Below are 23,887 nucleotides of genomic sequence, written 5' to 3'. Positions count from 1 at the left end.
AACTAGTACGGCACCCCGTGTGATGTACGGTTGTAAATTTTACTTTCTTTATACAATTATATCTATTATTTATAATTTTATTGAATTAGAAGGAGATAATATAATTTGTCTTTGTATGTGTAAAATAGTAATAAATTTATTTTGGAATGTATAACATAAACTTTTTCATTAACAACAATGGATGAAGATTAACGGATAAATATATTTATTGTGTTTTTATTTTATTTTCAGGAACTAAAATTAAATTTTTCATCTTTTGAAAATAAAATTATCAATATTTTACACATTCATAAACAAAAATAATTATTTATTCTTCTTTAAAATATATTTCTAATTAAGACATAAAAAAGATGAATGAAGGTGTACGACAAAAAATGGTGTCTAAAGAGAAAGTGTCTACTCTTTTTTTTATCATACACCAAACATTACCATATTATTTTGGATAAAAATTTCAATCCATTCATTTGGCTCCTAAATCCTAATACCCTCTTAGAGGAGCTCAATGTGGATTTAAGCCTTCTACTCACAAGGTGAAATATCAATATTTAATTTCCTAATTAAGTGAAAGTTTGAAATGTTATATTAATTATTTGGACAAATAAAAAAAATTAAAATACGGATTGCAAAAAAATATATATATATGTGATTGACTTGTCATACACTTTGATAGTGTGATAAATCATTAGACTACTAATATTTTTACTACATTATTAATTAATGCTTTGACATTTGAGACTAAATGAAAAAAAGTTCATGAACTTTGATCTGTCATAATGTAGATCGCAAGAGATGAAAAGCATAAATCTTAAAAAGTTACATTCTACATTAATAGGCTATATTTTTAAATATTATAAATTTACATGTTGGGATCAACATAAAATAGACAATATGTTTATAAATAAAAAAATACATTAACATCACTTTTAACAATAACCGATTAGAAAAATCGCAGTCTACATTGTTATTTTCATATCTGATATAGAAAATGATCATGTTTTGCATACATGCCATTTTCTTCATTGTTTATGGCTTTTTTTTTATCCGGCATTGGTTATGATATTGACTAATGTAGAAAGTGAGTTTCTACTCCCCTTTTGCATTGGATTATAAAAAAAATTAATATAAAAATGAAAATTTTTAAGTCAGTTTAATAACCAATATAGAATTTGTTTTATATTTTACATTGTCTTATACTATGTTTCTTGGAATCGGTGTAATATATTTTTTAGAATTGATATTAAATATCTTTTCTATAGTGGTGTGTTTAATGAATTTCACTCAACTATAATAGGAAATTAGTTTCTTTTTTGTTTCTTTTATTTTCACACTATTAAAAAATTATTTAAAATTAAATATTTTTATATTATCTCAACAAAATTATGTATACCAATGTTAAATACATTAAAATTTTAATAACTTATATGATTGCTATAAGATCTTGTTGTATTTAAAACAACATTATTTTGTTGTGAAAAATTCATGTTCAATTTTGTATATTTGTAAATTTCTCTTGAAATAATAGCAAATATACATTGTGAGCGAGACATTATTTTACATTCAATATTTATTTATATTTTAAAATATATTATTTGTTAAATTGAATTCATTTACTAAAATACTAAATAGTTTAATACAAAGAATTATTGAATGGAATCAATTTCGTGATCCCAGTTTAAAATGAAAGAAAATTAAGTGACATGAAAACGGCATCCTATAACCCATCTCGTTATTTGCTTCTGTTTTATCTCTGCTTTATATGTTTTCTCCCTCTACCTCTAAATAATTTGTAAGATCACATCCAATATCCCATTTGATAGATTCTGATCCAAAGGAAACCGGCAAGTCCATTTGAGAAGTGAAACAGTGTTCCATTGAATTCAATGTAATCCATGAAAGCATATTCATTTTGCATTGCAAAGCTTTTAAAATTATGGTGAGTTTGGGACGATTTAACTGTTGCATTCATTGGGTACTTCTTTTTTGTTTTTTATTCATATGCATAGATTCATATTGTATACCAATGTAATCCATTTGAGAAGTGCCTGATGATTTTTCATATGCATAGATTCAAGATGAAAATGTCACTGGTTCGGCCTCTCTTTACCAGGCGAGGATTCAGCACAAGCTCCGACAACCTTGTTGCTTCTGTGCTCTTTGAGAGATTGCCACTGGTCATTGATACTTGTGATCTCTTGCTTTTGTTTCCCACAAAATTGATTATATTACTGCTCCATAGTTACATTAGAGAGTTGAAACAAAGGCAAATATGTTAAGTTTGAAGGAAACATGATTGACTTTTGAGAAGCCCAGTTTTAATGAGTTTTGGGTTACTAGTATATATTAAAGGGTTGCAATCAATTACGCGAACAATGTAACAAATCAAATTATTTTTTGATGAGGTGGCAAACTTAGGTTAGTGTAGAACATACAAAATGAACGATTTCCCTGGATATTTGAGAGACCAGATAGCTTTCCCTTCAAATGACAAGATGCTTCAACAAACTAACAGATATTAACAACTGATCAACTCTTTCACTAACAAATATTAACAACTAAAAAATATTAACAGGCATGTATATGAGTGAATATGCAGATAATTGTATTAATTAATTTTGAAGTTGCAGTTTGACATTTTTTTAATCCAATTGAAAAAGCAGCAGAACTTCTTAAAAGAATTTGACTTGTTTGTTTGTTAAGTTGCAATACATAAAGCATGATTAACATGGATCCATATAGTTAATATTAATACCCATGCCACTTAAAACATTTCCGATCTGCCAGTTTTAGTCAGAATAATATAAACTATTAGTTACAAGAAGACATAAAACTAGTACAAAACAGTCCTATGGCAGTCAATATTTAAAACAGAGGCTAGCAAAATTTATTTTTCTGAAGTTTGCATGTCATGACCAAATCGCATGGGAGGCCATGACTGAACTTAACTCAAAAGAATGTTATAAATCCTTGAGTTGTCACAAGACTCGCAACTGACAACTGCCAAAATACAGGTTTGGTCCCTCTTATCAGATTGACTATGTGCCAGCACTGTGAATCACTGATGAAAACTTGCTTCTGTCAAAAGAAAAATGTTATTTGTACAGAAAAGTTATAATTATGTGGAGAATGAATTTCTTTTTAACCGTATAAAATAATGTTGACGTAAAACTTACTCGAAACTGTTGATATTAATACATTAAAGCGTATTCAAGTTTTACTTTTGTATACTATTTATATAGCTAACATTACTCTTGCCGTAAATTAAAAAAATAGTTTTGTTGAAGTTAAACAACCCTTATAATTAACTATATAACCTTGCACTTTGATTAATTAATTAATTAATTAAGGACTGGAACTGTTTTTCCTTATGTCTTGTTCGTACATGGATTTAATTTCTTTGCTCCGAAATTGTAACGGGGCGTTTGGTATAAAAGGTTTTTTTTTAATCAGGAAATCATAAATCTTAAAAATTATGATTAGGATGTGATTAAAAAATATTTGGTTTTTCAGAAATATCTCTAGAAATATTTATACAAGATTTTTGGAAATCAAATATTAATGTGATTTTTTTATTCCAAAAATTTAAATGTTTATCAAATTAAATGATCTAATAAGAGTAATATGAAAATTTTTAATTATATTTATCACCGTAAAATTCTTTTTTAACTTAAAAAGTTAAATTTGTATCTTCTTTTATCGAAATGTTTCGTGAAAAACTCAATTAAAAAATTATCCATGGGAATATTAGATTTCTAGAAATAATTTTTAAAATATACATATCAAATGTAGGAATTTAGGATTCTCTGAAAAACTTTAAAAAAATCTCCTACCAACATCTCCTAATTGTAGTTGTAAATACGATGTTATTATTATGTGCACGTCCAAATTATCACCTCGTTTTTACGGGTAAATTTAATCAAACATGAACTTTAAATTCATACATTGTTAATAGATAAATAGTTATTTTTGTTCTTTAATGTGTAATTTACTGACAAATACATCATTAAAAGATAAAAATACAAAATTTAGACCAAAAAATGTAAAAAGTGCGACAAATATATCATGCTGTTAACTTTCATCCGCCACCGTTAATAAAATAGTCTACGCGGCACGAAGGGACAAATTTGTCACTGAAATGATTGTTAACCTGAATTGCCAACATAAGGGCATATTTATCATAATATTTTTATAACTTTTCGTCTTCTCACCCCGCTGACAAATGCGCATTTGAAAGATGAAAATAAAAAATTTAATCCTTGAAAGTATAAAAAATACGACAAATATATCCAAACGTTAATAATAAATTTGACTAATTATTATTGTTATTATTATTATTAATAATATTATGTGTTTATAATTTATCACTCCTATTCGTTAAGTACTTATAAAATATATTTTTTAAATTTTCTTTTAATATATATATTTTTATTATTTTGATTTTCTTTTCAAACCTTAATCATATCTTTACTGTTAAAATTTATGAAAAAAATTATTCAAATAAGTTCTTTATAAACAAAGTTTCATTTCCTCTTATCTCAATTGTCATATCTTGTAATGATTATCGGATTACAACTCTGAGATGAAATCTTATCTTAAGGACTATACCCATGAATCTAAACTTTAATTTTTGAGTTAAAATATATTATCAAATTTCCTTAAACATGACTCATGATCCACCTAAGTGAGAACTTATGGCCTAATGAGTATCTGATTCTAATTAATGACTTCCACCCCGGTGTTTATTTCAACTTTACTCCCCTCGATTTCCCCAACAATCTATTCATGCTAAGGACGTAAACGAAATAAGTGGGGAAGTAGGTTGATATAATGGGGAACAGAACACAGAAGTGGTCCTCGCTTTTTCTTTTACGGGTGTAAAGATGCTTTCACTTTAACTTTATAAATGAAAGATAGTTTCTCTTTAACTTTATAAATGAATGATCCATCTCTGCATGTCTCAATTGTTATTTTGTCCTCATTGCATTATTAATTGGTGATGAAATATCTAGATTATGAAACACGTTGTCTCCTCCATTAGAAGTAGTTTTTTTCTTCTTCTTTTTAGTTATAAAAAATTACGAATAAAATTGTATACTGAGTGTTTTTTGGGGCAGTCATGTCCTTCTCTATAACCTTTTCTGCTCCTAAATCGAACGCATTTACATACCAGGTTCTGAGAAGGAAAGTTGGTTTTTTTAGGCCAAATGTATTTTCTACTAAAAAGGTAATTAATTATATTCTAATCAAGTATCATAACATTTTTTATTCAAATATTTAACATAATTATATATTTAAAATTTAAATTTGAAACCAGTGAATATAATCATGTAAGTTGATCTAAACTTTTGATAGTGAAGGAAACTTGCATATAGGTCTACATAACTTTTTTTAAAGAAAAAAATGATAGTTTAAAGCTGGCCCACCCCACCTGGTCAGCAATTGCTTTGATTAAAGTTCTCTTATCCAGCCAACCTGGTCCATATGCACTCCAATAATGTTCACAGTGGAATATTCAAGGGCTGCCATTATGGATTTTCTAGAACCAAAAAATCCATAAGGTCAGTATTAGACAAAATAGGCAATTGGAAAACCGTGTCTTTTTGTGGCCATCATCGTTCCTCAAGTAAGGAAATTAACACACTCGTCTACTTCATCAAAGTTTCTCCTGTAACCGATGTAATCCACTTGCTTTCTAAGTAGTGCGGACGACACAGCTGTCTCCATGCTTAATTTGATCTTTATTTTCTTGTATTAGGTACAATTACATCTCTTTTCTCCAACAGATCCGTCAAGAGCTAATGAGAAAAGAATATTAAATAGTTGTTCAATCAAAAATCAAAATACATTTACTATAACCAGATCAAGCAACCATGTGTTAAAAATTACAAAGGCGTCTCAGATTTTAAAAAACATAAAAAAGATAGTTTGAATGCATATTTGTGTCTTTAACAAAGAATTTTTCTTTTATTCCCATAAGAAAGAGGATTGCCAGCGTCACACTCAAACACATCTTAAACACATTCCATCCTATTAATTCACATCTACTAAATTTTTGAATTCATTACCCGTGTATTCATTCTGCATGCATGTATAGCCTTTTTATTGTTGGAATATATTTCAATAATCAATGTAAATTAATATAAATGTCATCAAATTAAATAAATTTGTTACACTATTAAATAGAATAATATAAATTTGAATGAATATATATCAATATTAATCTATTAAAAAATAATAAAAATCTTATTAAGTTAAAAAGATAAAAAGATTCTCACTAATTACATAAACTCTTTATTTTTTCACCCTAAAAAAACTCCTTTTTTCACTAATGAGCACGATATTTTTATGATTTCCCCCAAAATGTCTCATCTCCTTTGTGTGATTTCATTTTGTTGAACATGAATAACGCAAAGCAATTCTTAATCAATAGAAACTCATGGGGGAAAGTAATATAATCTATAGAAAGCAAAAATGGCATCCAAGAAATAAAAATCATCACACCACAACCCACAGATCCATCATCATAGTTTCGCTGTCGTATCGCATTTAGAAAAAGTTCATACATTCTTGTTTATTCCAGATCGAGTTTTGGGTTACTAGTATATATGAAAGGGTTGCAATCAATTACGCGAACAATGTAAAAGTCAAATTATTTTTTGATGAGGTGGCAAACTTAGGTTAGTGTAGAACATACAAAATGAACGAACGATTTCCCTGGATATTTGAGAGACCAGATAGCTTTCCCTTCAAATGACAAGATGCTTAAACAAATTAAACTAACAGATATTAACAACTGATCAACTCTTTCACTAACAAATATTAACAGGCATGTATATGAGTGAATATGCAGATAATTGTATTAATTAATTTTGAAGTAGCAGTTTGACATTTTTTTAATCCAATTGAAAAAGCAGCAGAACTTCTTAAAAGAATTTGACTTGTTTGTTTGTTAAGTTGCAATACATAAAGCATGATTAACATGGATCCGTATAGTTAATATTAATACCCATGCCACTTAAAACATTTCCGATCTGCCAGTTTTAGTCACAATAATACAAACTATTACAAAGGCGTCTCAGATTTAAATAAACAATTGAATACATTTACTATAATATTAACTAAACAATTGAATACATTTACTTGATCTGGTTATAGTTAAATTTGTATCTTCTTTTATCGAAATGTTTCGTGAAAAACTCAATTAAAAAATTATCCATGGAAATATTAGATTTCTAGAAATAATTTTTAAAATATACATATCAAATGTAGGAATTTAGGATTCTCTGAAAAACTTAAAAAAAATCTCCTACCAACATCTCCTAATTGTAGTTGTAAATACGATGTTATTATTATGTGCACGTCCAGATTATCAGCTCGTTTTTACGGGTCAATTTAATCAAAACAGTTCATGTGAACTTTAAATTCATAAATTGTTAATAAATAAATAGTCATTTTTGTCCCTTAATATGTAATTTGTTGATAAATACATTCTTGAAAGATAAAAATACAAAATTTAAACCGGAAAGTGCAAAAAGTGCGACAAATATGTTCTGTCGTTAGCTTTCGTCCGTCATCGTTAATAAAATAGTCTACATGGCACGAATGGACAAATTTGTCACTGAAATGATTGTCAACATGGATTGCCAACATAGGGGCATATTTGTCATAATATTTTTTTGACTTTTCATCTTTTCACCCTATTGACAAATGCGTCCTTAAAAGATGTAAATATAAAATTTAGTCCGTGAAAGTATAAAAAGTATAACAAATATATCCAAACGTTAATAATAGATTTGATTAATTATTATTATTATTATTATTATTATTATTATTATGTGTTTATAATTTACCACTCCTATACGTTAAGTACTTATAAAATATATTTTTTAAATTTTCTTTTAATATATATATTTTTATTATTTTGATTTCCTTTTCAAACGTTAATCATATCTTTGTTGTTAAAAAAAACTTTATCTTATATCTTATAATTTTATCAAATTTCTACTAAATTTCTCACTTTTAATCTTTAAAATTATTCTATATTACAATTTCAACTTAAGTGTCCTCATATTTAGATTGAAAATAACATGTCGAGAGTTTTGAGTAGAAAAAATACAACCGGCTGTGAGACCAAATTATTTATTTATTTTAAAAAAAGAATTTAATCAACTAATTTTTTTTTAAAAAAAATCTCACAAAATTTAAACTAGATAAAGATAAAGTGGAATTATAAGTCTTTTTCCTTAATCGATAAAATATATATATACTTCAAATATGAAAGAATCTCTTGGATAAATCTTATGTGTTTCAATTCAAGACAACACTTATTATACATAATATGAATAAAATGAAAACAATTACTAACAGATAAAGAATCCAAATACAGATGTCAAACTAATACAATAATGATCAAACTAATATAGAGGTCAACTTTAAAATAAAACAAAAAAAAACTAATTCAGAGGTTTATTTTTTGCCTTTGTGACGTAGAGTTGTATCTCTCGCTGATTTAGAGACTATAACGACCTTACATTTCATTTGATATATTCTGCAGAGTGTGTAATAAAGATTAATTATTAATTGAAGAAACAAAAAAATTCAAGAAATAAAAGGCTTTTATTTTTTTAAGTGATTACTCAATTTTTTTATATCATAAAACTAAAGATTTTTTTTTGGAAAATAAGTAGTTATATTGATTAATTAAAAAACTAACAAATAATTTGATAGATGGATAAATAGATAAATAATCAAAGTATAAGAATTCAAATCTTAAACTGTATTTTAGTGTTTTTAATCTTTTTTTCATAGCTTCTTTCCTATACAATTAATTATTAACGTTTGGATATATTTGTCGCACTTCTTATACTTTCGGGGACTAAATTTTGCATTTTTATCTTTCAGAAACATATTTGTCAGTAGAGTGGGAAGATAAAAAGTTAAAAAAAAATATTATGACAAATATGCTCATATGCTGGCAATCCACGTTGACAATCATTTCAGCGACAAATTTGTCCATTCGTGCCATGTAGACTATTTTATTAACAGTAACAGGCGAAAGTTAACGACAAAATATTTTTGTTGCACTTTTTACATTTTCAGGGACTAAGTTTTGTATTTTTATCTTTTAGAGACGCATTTGTCCGTAAATTACACATTGAGGGACAAAAGTGAATATTTATCCTTATTAATATTTGTAGAGATTTGTTAGGTAAATCAAAGAGTATAATAAGTAATTTTTAGTCATATGGTAATGTGTTAGAATATCAACTATTAATTTTTTTTTATCAATAATTAAAATTTATTTTTATCTAGAAGAGCTAAATTCTAGTTGGAGAAAGGGTATTATTTTTTAATTTGGTATCACATCATCAATTTTTTTCTTTTAATAATCTTAACTTTGATCCTCTTATATCATTTTTATATTTATAATATTTTTTATGTTTTTCTTACCACATCGATTATCATTTTTTAAAAAAAATCTTTCTTTTGCTCAATACGTTGTATATATATGTTTAAAATTTATTTTCTCAAGTTTATTGAGTGCAATAGTATACTACTAATAGTTGTAGAAACGGAGAGAAAATTTGTATGCAAGAGGATGATTTTCCTAATATGAATGACATTACAAAGTCACAACATCAAGTTTTTAAAATGAAAATTCGTAAGAGTCAAATGAGCGTGCAAATGGTCAAAGCCAAGTTGGTAAATTTATTTTTTCTCTAGGCACTGGGCCACTTAATTTGTTCATCTCCGTCAACTCTCTTTGTCATCATTCTCCTCTAACCATTTTTTTTGGTGAATCAATCTTCTCTAACTGCAATATTGGAGTCATTGTCTAAATAATTTATAAAAGTTACGTTAGTTAATAATAATAAAATGACGACTATGACAAAGATAACGAAAGATAGAAAATTTTTGAATTTAATTATAAATATGGTAATTAAACTCTTTTCAAAATTTAAATTAATCTTGTCACATAACATACTCGTAAAACTAAATTTCTGACACGGTGTATTATAACAACAATTATAATAATGTTGAATAAAAAGACATACCCTTGCCAGAAAGTTTCCATCCTATCACAATCCATTAGTGACATAATACCCTTCTGAGCTTTGGTAATTCTTTAAGTTTCAAACAATTGAGATGCTGAAATATTTTATCATTCTCATGTGATTCATCCCCTTCCTTAGAGACTATCTCTTCAATTGAATCACACCAACTTATCTCCTTTTTTTTTTTTTTTGAGTTGACCCAAAATTTTGGGTGTTGAGGATGTGAACAAATATAGCAGTGCTGCAATTTTTTACTTCCAAAAATGTCAAATTGGAGAAAGGCACTGTGCATGGTTCCAAATTAGGCAACACTCCACTTTTATGAAAATTCGTAGCATTATTCTTCGAATAATACACCACAACCGATTCATAAATTCTCTCATTCTATTTCATCCCCTTAGCTAAAGATGAGGAACACAAGACTTATACCCAAAAATAAAACAAAACATTGAGAATAGTTGAGTTGGATACCTTCAAACTAAGTCTAAAACATAATCTTTTTACACGCAAATTGTATTTGTTTTAATATGAAATCTCGACTCTTAAAAATATAATCGCCCCCAAATAGAGGGATTTTGATCAATTTGACTTTTGTTTAGAAGAAAGTAAACACTCATTATTTTTGGTACAGTAATTTTGCAAGTATATTCAAGGAAACTAAGATAAACTAAACTAATATAGTAACTTGGATGGATGATACAGAGTGGAGGAAAGAAACTAAACTAACACATTACACATGATCACTAAAGTTTAACCTTCCGCTTACAACTCTGCTCCTTAATAGCCTGTGTGGAAATATTAAAAGTGGTGGTGCAATTCATTTTCACATGTCTCTTAATCAAGTTCAAGATCTTCACCTGCCCAGGAACTCTAGAGAAGCTGCTCATAGTCAACAGCCCCGAACCTAAATCCGTTGCAAAATCCGGGCTAGAAACGACGCGATCCGTGATGACATCAATTGTGACATTCATCCTCAATGTTCTTCTGGCCTTGGCCCTCCCAGGTGGTCCTCTAGCCTCCCCCACCAAGACACCATGGTGGTGTTGACCAGTTGGAGCTTTGTGATCTTGATGGTGTTCATTGTGATCATGGGGCCCTTGACACGAAATATTGTGAAGATTAAAACTACGATTACTATTGCTAGGAGAAGTAAAGAGGCTAGTGGGCAAGCACATCGTTTCATGAGTTTTTTGTGACCTTGTCTTTGAGGGTGTTGAGTTGTGTCATCCTCAATGTTCAAGTGTGGAAATTCCAATGTTTTGACTAACCTTCCCCTGCCTCCCCAATTTTCTATGCTTCACGAGGACTCCTTTCATACTCAAATACTATAAGATTTTTTTATTTTTAATTTTAAGCTCTTTTTTTTTTATCTAGATCACAAATTAAGTTGAAACAACTTTATGCTAACTGATTTATGTAATTAGTAGTTAATTTTATATTAATTAAGATGTTAATTAAGTTTATTTGCTATTATTTTCAAAAAATAGTTTGTATAATTAATATTTCGTTGAACATAATAAAAAAATGAAATAGGTGTCACCGTGTTAGTATTAACAAAAGCATATATTAGGAACTTGGGGTATTTCAACATGATATTTATATATATGATTTTTATATATATGCGCATGCGCAAAACGACCAAAAGAAGGAACACAAATTTTGTAAATTATCAGTTGAGGATAAATTTTAAATTGATAAGCAGAAAGGGTAAGGATATTTTATGACTTCTGAATATATAACTTTATTTTTTTTACTTAAATTGTAAAAAAGTTTACAATTTCTATTTTTTAATTACAATTTTAAAATCATAAATTTAATTTCTTTTAATTTTTATTACAAGTCCTAAATTATTCATTAATTTAAAATTTTAAATTATTTATGATTTTGAAAGTCGTAAGTTTTTTTTTATTAAAATTAATTATAAATGAATTTAAATTAGTTTTCATTTTTAATTTTATTTAATATTTTTCATATTTTTGTATATTTTTTTTATTTAATATTTTCCATACTATATTGTTTTTTATTTAATATTTTCTATATTTTTTAATGTTATTTTATTTAATATATTTTATATATTTTCTTACCCAAGGATTATTTTTTGTTTTGTAAATTAAAAAATGCAAAAGACTTAATTTTAAATAAAAATATTAAAATTTACTACACATATTTGTTTAAAAAAATATTAATAACGAGATGATGTTTCAAAACGAATTCTTTTGAATGTGTACCGAGATCTTTCATTCTATGATAATCACTCGTATGAAGGCTCACTACTAAAATATACTTGATAAGATACACGAATCTATTTCAAATAAACTCAAGAAATATTCACTGTGTAAAATTAAAGAACATAATTGTAATATATTTCTATACAAGTAAGTTGAAGACTAATATTATTTTTACTTTTTTAATTTTATGTTTGTGTTTAATTTATATTGTTTATTTTATATGAATGTATTATGTTATTTTTATGTCTATTGTTAATATTAATATAATATATCAAATAAAATTAACTAATAATAATGTAAGAAATTATTAATTTACTTAATGATAACAATAAAAATTAATTATTTTTTAAAAATAATTTAATATTATGTAATAAATTTTAAGCTAATATTATTTTATAATATTAGTTAAAAAATATTAAAAACATTGACTAAAAATTAAAAATGAAAAATAATTTAAATTTTTAATAAAAAACTTATAACTTTAAAATTATAAATAATTTATAACTTCTAATAATTTTTTACAAAAAATTAAAATATTTATATCTTCAAACTCGTAATTAAAAAAAATAGAATTCATAAATTTTTTATGATTTTAATAGAAAAAAAATCAAAGTCTTAAATTAGTTTACCATTTTGTATTTCGTGAAATATCTTAGGATTTACTCATTTTTTTGGTGTTAATTTAAAATTTACTCCTACTTGTCCCGTTTTGATCGTTTCGCCTACACGCACCAACATGTTGAGGGCTGGAGACTCAATCTATTTCTGATAATCTTAAAAATAAATATCTTTATCTTCTATATTATATTTTACATGCTAAAATACGAGTTGATTAAAATAGTTGAAATTTAACTTGGAACTATGCTTGGTTGGTGATTCCCGCGACCAGAAAAAAGAAAAAAAAAAAACTTTGTTTTTGTATGGCTCTCATTAGTTTGAAGCTTAGATATTTAAACAAACCGTAGGTAACAACTAGCAACTGCCTTGTGTTGTGTTGTGTCGTGGCATTAACTGCCTTGACTTCATTCAAGAGAAGTCACCATAGCTCTTTGATTTTTCCACCGAAACAACAGAAGCTGCAGCACCTTAGAATCTACAGGTTTCGATGCAGTGGAACTAATCCGAATACCCTTGAGTAAGAGAGATCAATTTGATGCATCATGAATGATAGGTTTTATTAATAGAATTATAGATTTGTTTTTATAGGTCATGGGAGTCCTAAACTCTTGAGTAGATTCATAGACTTAATTTGAAATTATCACATTACGTCTTAAGTCAAAACCTTAAATTATGTGATAAGCACAAATTTTAACACAACTCTGCTTCACATTTGAATTCTCAACACGTTTGATTGACAAATCTTTAACTTCATGAAATCTTAAGCCTCAGTGATAAGCACAAATTTTATTGAGATTATAAGTGATTGTCGCTCATTGATGAATACCCTTGAGTAATCTAATTGATCTCCCTCCTTTGTATATAGCATGCAAATTAAGAATATTTTTTTTTAGCAAGTGAAGGTTACATTTTTTCACAAAGATGATAGTAGTGGTCTATTTGGTTGCAGGACTGACCTAAAGAAAATTTTGAGGGATACTTGAACCCATATTTGGTATGTGAGACAGTGAGAAATAAGGGGGAGAACGGTGAATGGAAAGATGAAAATAATTTAAAAAATGATGAGACTTATTGTCACATTTTTTTTTCATCTTTCTATCTCTCTCCTCACTTATTTTCTGTTTCTTTTCAACCAAATAAATTTAATTTTCACTTTTTTTCTCACCTATTTTACTTTTTTTTTTTAATTTCCATTCACTTAATTCTCTCCTCTCTAGCATCTCTATCAAACAGACCCTAAATGAGAAAGTTGTGTATATGACCTTTATGTGAACATATGTGACCTTTTTGCTTCATAAAATTTAATAGCAAATAATTTATTTTGATAATTACTTTATCCTTGGCTGATCCTGATTGGTTGATAAGCTCAATGGTACAGTCCCTCATTTTCTTTTCCGACCATTGTTCTTCAATGCTATGACTTACGAGTGTTTACTAAAGCCCTCCTTATAAAATTTGAACCCTTCTAAGTAACCTTGGCTTCTTGTCTTCTTTTAATCAAAGGGAAAAGCATCCTGATTTCCTTAATCCATATGCATCTTCAAGGTTTGATGACTTGTACTACAATTTGTTGCTAGCTCCCCTGATGCAACTTGGTACAGGCAGAGAGATTATCACTGCTAGTCTTATATCACGTATACAATTATATAATCACTACACTCAACTTATCAGGGGAGGGGGTGTGGAGGATAGGAATTACTACACAGAAAAGGGGCATACTTGAAGTGTACTTCCAGTACCAGAGTATGTTCTTTCATACAGGATAACCTCCAAATTATTGCTTTCCATATAACGACTGGCATAAAATCAAACTAATACCAATTGGTATCTTCTAATTAGTCATTTGGTTAAATTGCAGACGTACGGTTCATGTGGTGAGTATGTTTTTCTCAATCATCAGGAGATCTGACATTAAATGTGTATGAAGAGGATTGTGAATTTGCGGACCCTGCAGGCTCATTTAAAGGGCTTCAGCGACTCAAAAGGAACTGAACTAATTTTGGATCACTTCTGGAGATCTCAAACATGCAGCTTATGAAGTGGGAAGATTTTGAAGCGAAGAAAATTTTGATACAACTTTATTCCTTTCCTAAATTTAGTTTTGCAAGTAATAGTCCTAGTTAAGAGCATTTTGTGGTCATTGCATGTTGTACTCTTTCTACAGAATGCTTATAGTGTTTTAATACATATGGTTCCATGACAGGATAGAGGAATTGGACACTGGCGATTCAACTGTATCTTGTCCTTTCCTTGGAGGCCCATTCTTTCTGGTACATTTCGAGCTTATCAGTGTATATTCCATTAATTGAACCGTGGAAGGCCAAAATTTATTAGCTGGTCTCATATTACTATAAATATTTGTTGTACGTTTTATCTGCATTTCACTGGATCCTTCTGTTTTCTAGTGTTTTCTATACTATTGGTTGCAAGTGCTAATAAACATGGTTCTGTATTCTAATAGAATTAGTTGCAGTTAGTTGTCTTCAGAAAAATGCCCATTTAACAGAGACAAAATAGCATATTTCATACTATATGCAATTCAATCTGACCATGTTGATATGTGCTGCAGCAACTGGATACACAGAATACTACTTTGATGCACAATCTGGAAAAGTATGCAGGTGATAAAAACTGTCAACTGTGAAGGCACATGTTTGATGTTTCTACCTTTCAGTGCTATCATTTTGGCAATGACCTAGCCGTGGATTTGGGTTAAAAGATTATGTGGATAGGTGGTTGAAAGCAGTGCAGTTGAAGCTTGACGGCTTTGAAATATTGGATCCTATATGTAAGCTAATGAAGATCTCGTGCTTCAAATTACTTGGAAGAAGGATCAATTAGGTTATTCCTTTTTTTTTGGATTAATAAGGGTAAACAAACATAAAATATATAACTTACAACACCTTTTTTGGTATTTTTGTCAGTGCAGGAAGCAAGACAGTCAAATAGTCAATATCAATACTTAATGATAGAGTTCATCACCCAATCTTTGTTCTTCATGACCGTTTAATACTTATAATGACACATTACATAATATATATAATAGAACAATGTATTTAATCATCAACTCAGTAGAACCACACATGTAACAAACGCAAAACAAGGCCACCTTGTTAATCTTCATTAAACTCTCTTTGGTTTCCATTTCCTCTTAGGCAATGATGCTGTCTTAGCCTAGACATATTATATAAACAGATATGTCAGTTTTATAATAATAATGAATGTTTTTTTTGTAATTATAGAAGCAGTAAACACTTTCCAGGAAACATTCTCGTGAATCAAAGCTAGATTTAGTATTTTTTTAGCGTTATAAAAATAAAATAAAAATAATTATCATACTTTTTTCAAGAGATTGAATTACTGATAAGGTATATTAATTTTTACAACAACGATCATAATGTTAAACAAAAATAAACACATACCGTTGGCTGAAATTCCTTCCGCATGGTAGAGTTGAGATCATTTTCTAATGGGATAGCATCTGAGAATCTCTGAAATTGAACATCTAACAAGTAACAACTAGTCTGTTTTTACAGTACCTGGACACAGTTTCCTTCCTGTTGCAATGGATTACCGACAATTCTTCCAAGGATGGGAAACTTAAATTCCCTTTGTAGAAGCTTCTGAGATTTGGTAATCCTTTAAGTTTCAAACAATTGAGCTGCTGAAATATTATCTCATCACCATTTGATTCATCCCCCTCCTTAGACATTATCTCTTCAATTGAATTGCAGCTTTTTACCTTCATTGTTTTAAGCTGAGTCAAACTTATGGCTGTTGGGGATGTGAACAAATATAGCATGTTCTTGCAACTATCTACTTCCAAATATGACAAATTGGAGAAAGACACACTGCATGCTACCAAATTTATTGAACTAAAACAGATGAATGCTTCCAAGGTTTCTAGATTTCTGAGAAAGGGCACAATCCAAGAATTCTCTGAACCATTGGAAGCCAGCTCTCCAAGGGACTCCAAAGGTAATACTTTCAGCTCTGGAAAGTGGAAAGTCTCCTTGAAGGAACCACGAAGGATCACAAGCTTCTCTAAATTGGGTACCCGTTGCAGAAATACATTGGACTCAATATGAAAGAACAAAACCCAACATATTTTACTAATGAGTGCGATGAAATATAAGTGTGAGGTGAAATTCTATATTGGATAGAAATGAAAAAATTGAATATCATATTAGAAAAAAACGTATAAACTTGAACCTTAAAGTTTTGAATTGAAGTGTGGTATTAGATTCACTTATATGATTGTGATTGCTCTTGAATCATTAGTGTAAATCTTTTCGATGTTTATTTCCCTTAATTTCATAACTGCCAATATACCCTAATTGGGTATGATGCATCAGCTCATATGATTTAGACCAAAGAATACTTTCTGTTTACTACACATTAACTTGCATTTGCAGACAGAAATGGACCAAAAGGAATAATCAGCAAAGTTAGGATATCTATATTATAGTTGGATGGGATTACATAGTAGGCATTACCTTTACAGTTACTAACATCCCTTACTTTTTGAAGATGGGATATCTATTATAGTTGGTGGATATGCCATTATTTGTCTGGCTTGCAAGAGATGATACGGCAATGGAATCGGGGGCATTATTTGCTTGGTAGTTGTTGCTGTTTCTGTGGTTTGACTTCGGTCACCAGCAATTCAAGGTAAATTTATAATTATTAACAAAAAGTAATTATTTTTATATACATTTGTTATTATTCTTAATTTATTCTTGTATTACTTTAAAAAACACCCCCAATTATAAGTAATTATTATTTAATAACTTTTTAAACGGATAATTATTACACCTATATCTAACTAAAAAAACAATTAAGACACAAGACACAATTTTCAAATAATAATAATAATAATAATAATACCTTCCCGTAGTGCATTTTCCATATGAGAGGGATTTAGTTTCTCTAGTTAGTTACTTATGAATATAATGTGATGCTTAAAATTTGTTCAGGATGGCTTATGCATTCTCTAGAGATGGGGCCGTGCCATTGTCATCATTTATATAAAAATCATAACAGTTATATAATAATCATAAATATATCTTTTATATTATTATGTTTTACTAGTAATCTTAACAGTTAATTTACTAATTAAATATTTATAATTTAATAAATCAATTAACAATATCATTATCATGTAAAAAAAATTAATTTTTTAATTTTTAATTAATTTTTCAATTTTGATCAAAATAATTTATCAATTATTTTGATCAAAATTTAATTACTATAGAAAATAGATAAATTAAAATTAACACACTTAAATATTATCATAGCATATATCCTATTTTTTCTTCACTTTATTTTTAGTTACAAGGAATTTATATTAATTAGTTTTTTCCTTCCACATTTTTTTTATTCCCGAAATAAGACAATATGACATCTCAACCCACGTAGATTAAATGATAAAGAGTTATTATGGTTTAATCCCAATAATTTCAAATCCGAAAAATTTAACTATGACTACTACAAAGTTTGGTTGAATTAAATATTTTGTTTTCCTTTAAAATATTACTAATTCTATTTTATTTAAAAAAATCATTCATTTTTAACTTTTATATTTTAACATGCAGAGACGTGTGCTTTAATTTTTTAATGAAAAGGCTAAAATTATATCACTTTTAAGATGCAAAGTTGTATTCTATTGTATTGTTGGAATATGTGAAACCTAGAGTGTTAAACTACTTAAGATTTGATTTAGAACAAATTGATAGATTTGTATTCTATTGTATTATTGGCCTTGGGTAAAGCTAACAATTTTAGATGTTAATGGTAGGAGATGGGCAAAGTGGTAAACACCCACTACAGTCAAACTTATGTTGAAGTCATTTTTTTAAGAATTATGTTGAAGAATTTGAAGATTGAAATATAGGTAAAATGAATGGTAAACAAACCGAACATGTATTATTTTATTTTCCATGGTCGTTTATGACTTATAATCACACACATTACATAATAAATATAACAGAACAGTGTATTTCACCACTAACTTGGTAAACCACACATACAATTCGTTTTTTATTCACACACAAACAAATATAATAAAACCGGGCCACTTTGTGTTTTTTTTTTATTTCGGTAGGCACTGGGCAACTTAATTTGTTGATCTCCTCTCTAACCATTTTCTTTTTGGTGAATCAATCTCCTTTAATGCAATATTGGAGTCATTGCCTAAGCAATTCATAAAAAATATGTTAGTTAATAATAATAATGACGACAATGACAAAGCCGACCAGAAAATTTTAGAATTTAATTATAAATTAAACACGGTAATTAAACTCTTTTCAAGATTTAAATTTTTGACACAGTGTATATGATAAAAACAATTATAATAATGTTGAATAAAAAAATAAAGACATACCCTTGCCAGAAATGCCTATCGGTTTTGAATGGCAGAGTTCAGATCAGTTTCCAATGGGATATCATCCCCATTAATATTCACTTCTAACAGCTTGTCTGTTTTGACTGTACCTGCACACAAACTTTCCATCCTCTCGCAATCCCTTACTGTGAATTCCTCCAAGGACGGGAAACTTAAACTCCCTTTGTAGAACCTTCTCAGCTTTCCTAAATATTTAAGTTTCAAACAATTGAGCTGCTGAAATATTATCTCATTCTCATCTGATTCATCCCCTTCCTCTGTTGAAGACACTATCTCTTCAATTGAACCACAGTTACTTATCTTCATTGTTTTGAGTTGACCCAAACTTCTTGCTGTTGAGGATGTGAACAAATATAGCAGGCTGTTGCAATATTGTACTTGCAAATATGTCAGATTGGAGAAATACACTGTGCATGGTACCAGATTTATTGAACTCAAACAACTGATTACTTCCAATGTTTCTAGATTTCTGAGAAAGGGCACAATCCCAGAGTTCTCTGACCCAATGGAAACAAGCTCTGGAAGGGAGTCCGAGCATATCACTTTCAGCTGTGAAACCAATCCATCCTCATCCACATTAAGGCTATCAAAGCAGAAAATCTCTTTGAAGGAACCATCACGCACCTCAAGCTTCTCTATATTGGGCACCCGTTGTAGAAATACATCGGATTCAATATGAAAGAACAGAGCAAGCACTTTTAACTCGTTTAAGTGGTTTCCCTGGAATTCTCCACTCAAAATCATGTTGAGTTCATGTTGACCGAGTGTCAGGTGCTCTATGTTGGGTGTAAGCTACGAAGAGAAACCAACAATGAAGAAAAAGCAGGTTAGGGCAGTTATAGATCCAGCTCTTTTTATATAATTGAAATAATGAACTTTCATGCTAAAATAAGTCTAATAATTAATGACAAATTAACCAATTCAATTAAATAGGTGCAAACAAGTCAATTTAAAAGAAATCAGTTTACTTAAAAACCAAAAAAGAAAAAAAGACGAACTAGGCTAGCTATTTATAAGGTGGAAAAGGATACCATAAAGAGAATAAGGTGGAGAAAGGATATTCACACCGTATGTCGAGTTTAATATTTTAAGACCGGAAAAGTGATAAATGAGATTATTAGTACGGTTGTAGAAGAAAATAATGAGAATAAGGATCGTACCTCAAATGCTGTTACACATCATGAATGCAACATGTTCCATTATAAATTCATCATGATCAATATTGAATCGTAGCTGTAGCCGTATTATCTGACTTATGTAGATAAATAAAAAATAGAAAAATGGAAGCCAATATGCGTAGAAGATGGATAGAAGACTCAACATAGCATATATAACTGTATAAGGGAAAGGTTCACAACTTTTTAATTTTAACAGGATGGCAATTTGTTCATATATATAGAAGTAGTAAAGAGCACTAATGATGGCAATTTAGTTCATATATATAGAAGTAGTAATGATACCTTTTGAATAGAGACTTGATTTAGAGTATGTGGTTCTAGATGTGTAAATGGCTTCAACATGTCATACTTTAACTTTGGCAGATCACACAGCGCCGATGACTTGACTTGGGGGAACGTAAGCTCAACATTTGAATTCCAAACATTCTCCAGATTTGGCAGCCGCTCTAAAATCAAATTCTCCAGGGCAAAAGGGAGTGGTTCCATAGTTATCACATCAAATATGATTTTCACAAAATCACAGTTTCGAACTTTCAATGTTTTCAAATTAGGTAATAAAGGAAGTAAAGAGAAGGGTAAGACCGCATCTGATAAAAAATGGCAGCCGTCCACAATGAAGGTGTGTAAGTAAGTGAAGCAGAAGTGTGGGGGGATATGCAGTGAGTGAAGCCTAAGCCATATCTCTTGTAGCGGGCTATCTTTGAGGTCAATATATGGTACACTACGTGCAGAGTGCCATAACTGCAAACGTAAAAGAATAAAAAAAAAAGTAGTATTAATCTGTAGGAAGAAATGCATCCCCAATCGCACCAAATAACTAATGTGCTCTCAATTTTTAAAGTGTAATTATTTTTAAAATAATAAATTAAAAAAAGTAACAAATTTCCGTTAATCGGTGGATGCTCTCTAATCAAAATCTGCCTTCAAAATTATTAAATAATTTGTAAAGGAAAAAAAATCAACTCCTCCTTGAGTTGATTTCTGGATAAAAAAAGTTACAGTTTTCAACTAGTTGATTCTAGTACATTCATTCTAAATTTATCATGAAATACACAATGAAAGTATTTTTCAGAATATTTTTTATATGTCTTTGTTGCACTCATAAAATAGTTTCTAGATATTAGTATCAGAAAGAGTAGATTATTTTTCAAAATTCAAAATTAATCATTCGACAAAACATACGCATGATCAAAATAGTGGATCGAGTATTTTTTTTTATCTTACTTAGAAAAATTAAAAAAAAAAATTAACATATTTATTGGTCTCAACTGCGAGTTATTTATAAGAAAATCGCACAAATTCAATAACCCTTCCTTATAAAAAAAATTCATATATGCAATGAGTACTAATAAATACAACACAATTAATCTCCGTCAAACTATAAAATCTAGATGCTCTCAAACATATTTTTCTCTCCAACACAATATATACCATTAGATTGAACTTGCAGTCACGTCATACAATTAAGTTGACAAACAAAATTATTTGACTCATATTAATCTCTTACCTTATACTAAAAAAAGAATCTCTTAATTTTTTAGTAAGTTAAACTCATTAATATTTAAATAATTATTTTTTATGTGCCTTACTTATAATACTTAAATAACAAAAAGCTAAAGAAAATTAAAAAAAATGAACAACTAACATTTTAACTACCTAATCTAGATTTTAAATATAATTAGTATCTTAATCCTAGAAGATATTTTTTTTATATAGTTAAAATTGCTAAAAGATAAATATTTTGAATATGTATATAAGAGTGGATTATAAAAGATTGATAGTTTCTTTTATTTAATAGGATTAATATAAATAAAATTAAATGATTTACTAATAAAATAAAAATTAAATAATTTTCAAATCATTTTTACAATGACTTGAAAGAGTTTGGATTCATTTTATATTATTAGTATATATATATATATATATATATATAAGTTAAGTAGCATTGATAAAGTACATAGAAAATAAATTAAATTATTTAAATATTACGAGTTTAACGTAAAAAATTAATATTAGCCAAATTGGATTGGCACATAAATGTTGTTTCTGTGAGTTTTTTGGTTTTCCGAAAAAATTGGACGACACTGAGAATCCAAGATAAATTGGATGAGGCCAAAGTTAATTTGAAGATGAATCTAATTAACCTAACGCTGTATATTTTGCATTATAACAACAACATACACCAATATCAATCATATTTAATCAAAATAATTGAAAACATACCTTTTCCCTAAATGCCTCCCGCATGGTAGAGTTCAGGTCATTTTCCAATTTGATAGGATCTGAGTGCCTCCAAGAATAACTCTTCTCAAGTTGAACTTGAACCAACTTGTCTGCTTTTAGGGTACCTGGACATAATGTTTCCATCCACTCGCAACGGATTACTGACAATTCCTCCAATGATGGGAAACTTAATAAACTTCCTTTATAGAAGCTTCTCAGCTTTTCTAACCCTTCAAGTTTCAAACAATTGAGCTGCGGAAATATTATTTCATTCTCATGTGATTCATTCCCCTCCTTAGAGACTACCTCTTCAATTGAACCACACCATTTTATCTCCATTCTTTTGAGTCGAGTCAAACTTCTTGCTGTTGAGGATGTGAACAAGTCTTTTAAACTAGAACAACCTATTACTTCCAAGGTTTCTAGATTTCCCAGTGAGGGCTGAATCCAAGAGTTCTCTAACCCAATGGAAACAAGCTCTGGAAGGGAGTCCAAGCATAAGACTTTGAGCTGTAATAGGAGTCCAGCCTCATCCACATTAAGACTATCAAAGCAGAAAATCTCCTTGAAGGAACCATCACACACCACAAGCTTCTCTATATTGGGCGCCAGTTGTAGAATTTCATATGGAAATACATTCGACCCATTACGAAAGCACAGAGTAAGAACTTGTAACTTGTGTAAGAAGTTTCTCTGAAATTCTCCACGCTTGATCATCTCCAGTCCTTTTTCACCGAGTGACAGGCACTGTAAGTTGGATGTAGGCTACCAAGAGAAACCGATAACCAAGCAAAAGCAGGTTAGGGAGGTTTTAAAAGAGATGAACCTGCAGGCTAGCTAGCTATTAATAAGGTGGAAGGGAGTTTGATACGGTATGTGCCTAAACAAATTTATTTATTTGTAGTTTAAAATTTTAGATGGAAAAGGTGATAAAGGAGACCTTAAGGGAGATAGTAGTGGTTCCAACGGAGAAGAAAATGATGAAAAATTCGATCCTTTAGATGGTAGGGAGATTGTTTATAAAGATTTGAAAACCATCCATACATGATATTTGATAAAGTAAAATGGCGTGTGTAAGATTCTATATAATTGTCTGTATTAATAAGAATAAAGCTCAAACCCAAAATGTCATTGTTGTATCATGAATGCAACATGTACCCTTAAGTGTATTCTTTTACTTATTTA

At 28.9% G+C, this 23,887-nt stretch overlaps 1 protein-coding gene and 2 long non-coding RNA genes across 13 annotated transcripts in view; 2 read left to right on the top strand and 1 right to left on the bottom strand.

Moving 5' to 3' along the window:
• The window catches only part of LOC114418376, a 236,154-nt gene that overhangs the window by 116,678 nt on the left and 95,589 nt on the right, over nt 1–23,887 (bottom strand). The window contains exon 10 of the mRNA XM_028383680.1: nt 22,703–23,467. Coding sequence (XP_028239481.1) covers nt 22,703–23,467 — 765 coding nt within the window. The remainder of the gene's footprint in view (nt 1–22,702; nt 23,468–23,887) is intronic.
• Nucleotides 1,714–2,464, top strand: LOC114418391. The gene is made up of 2 exons (XR_003668033.1): nt 1,714–1,933; nt 2,066–2,464. It is a non-coding gene; the product is annotated as an uncharacterized LOC114418391 (long non-coding RNA).
• Nucleotides 13,270–17,156, top strand: LOC114418388. 11 transcript variants are annotated; one of them, XR_003668029.1, is made up of 7 exons: nt 13,270–13,415; nt 14,570–14,641; nt 14,757–15,005; nt 15,102–15,168; nt 15,468–15,739; nt 16,435–16,531; nt 16,633–17,156. It is a non-coding gene; the product is annotated as an uncharacterized LOC114418388 (long non-coding RNA). The 11 variants fall into 11 exon arrangements; XR_003668024.1 differs by having other exon boundaries at nt 14,476–14,641; XR_003668023.1 differs by having other exon boundaries at nt 14,444–14,641.

The sequence above is a fragment of the Glycine soja genome, chromosome 7 (genome assembly GCF_004193775.1).
Source record: "Glycine soja cultivar W05 chromosome 7, ASM419377v2, whole genome shotgun sequence".
In the NCBI taxonomy this organism is placed as follows: Eukaryota; Viridiplantae; Streptophyta; class Magnoliopsida; order Fabales; family Fabaceae; genus Glycine; species Glycine soja.
The sequence above is the reverse complement of the archived record's forward strand: the minus strand, read 5'-3'. Positions and strand labels throughout refer to the sequence as shown.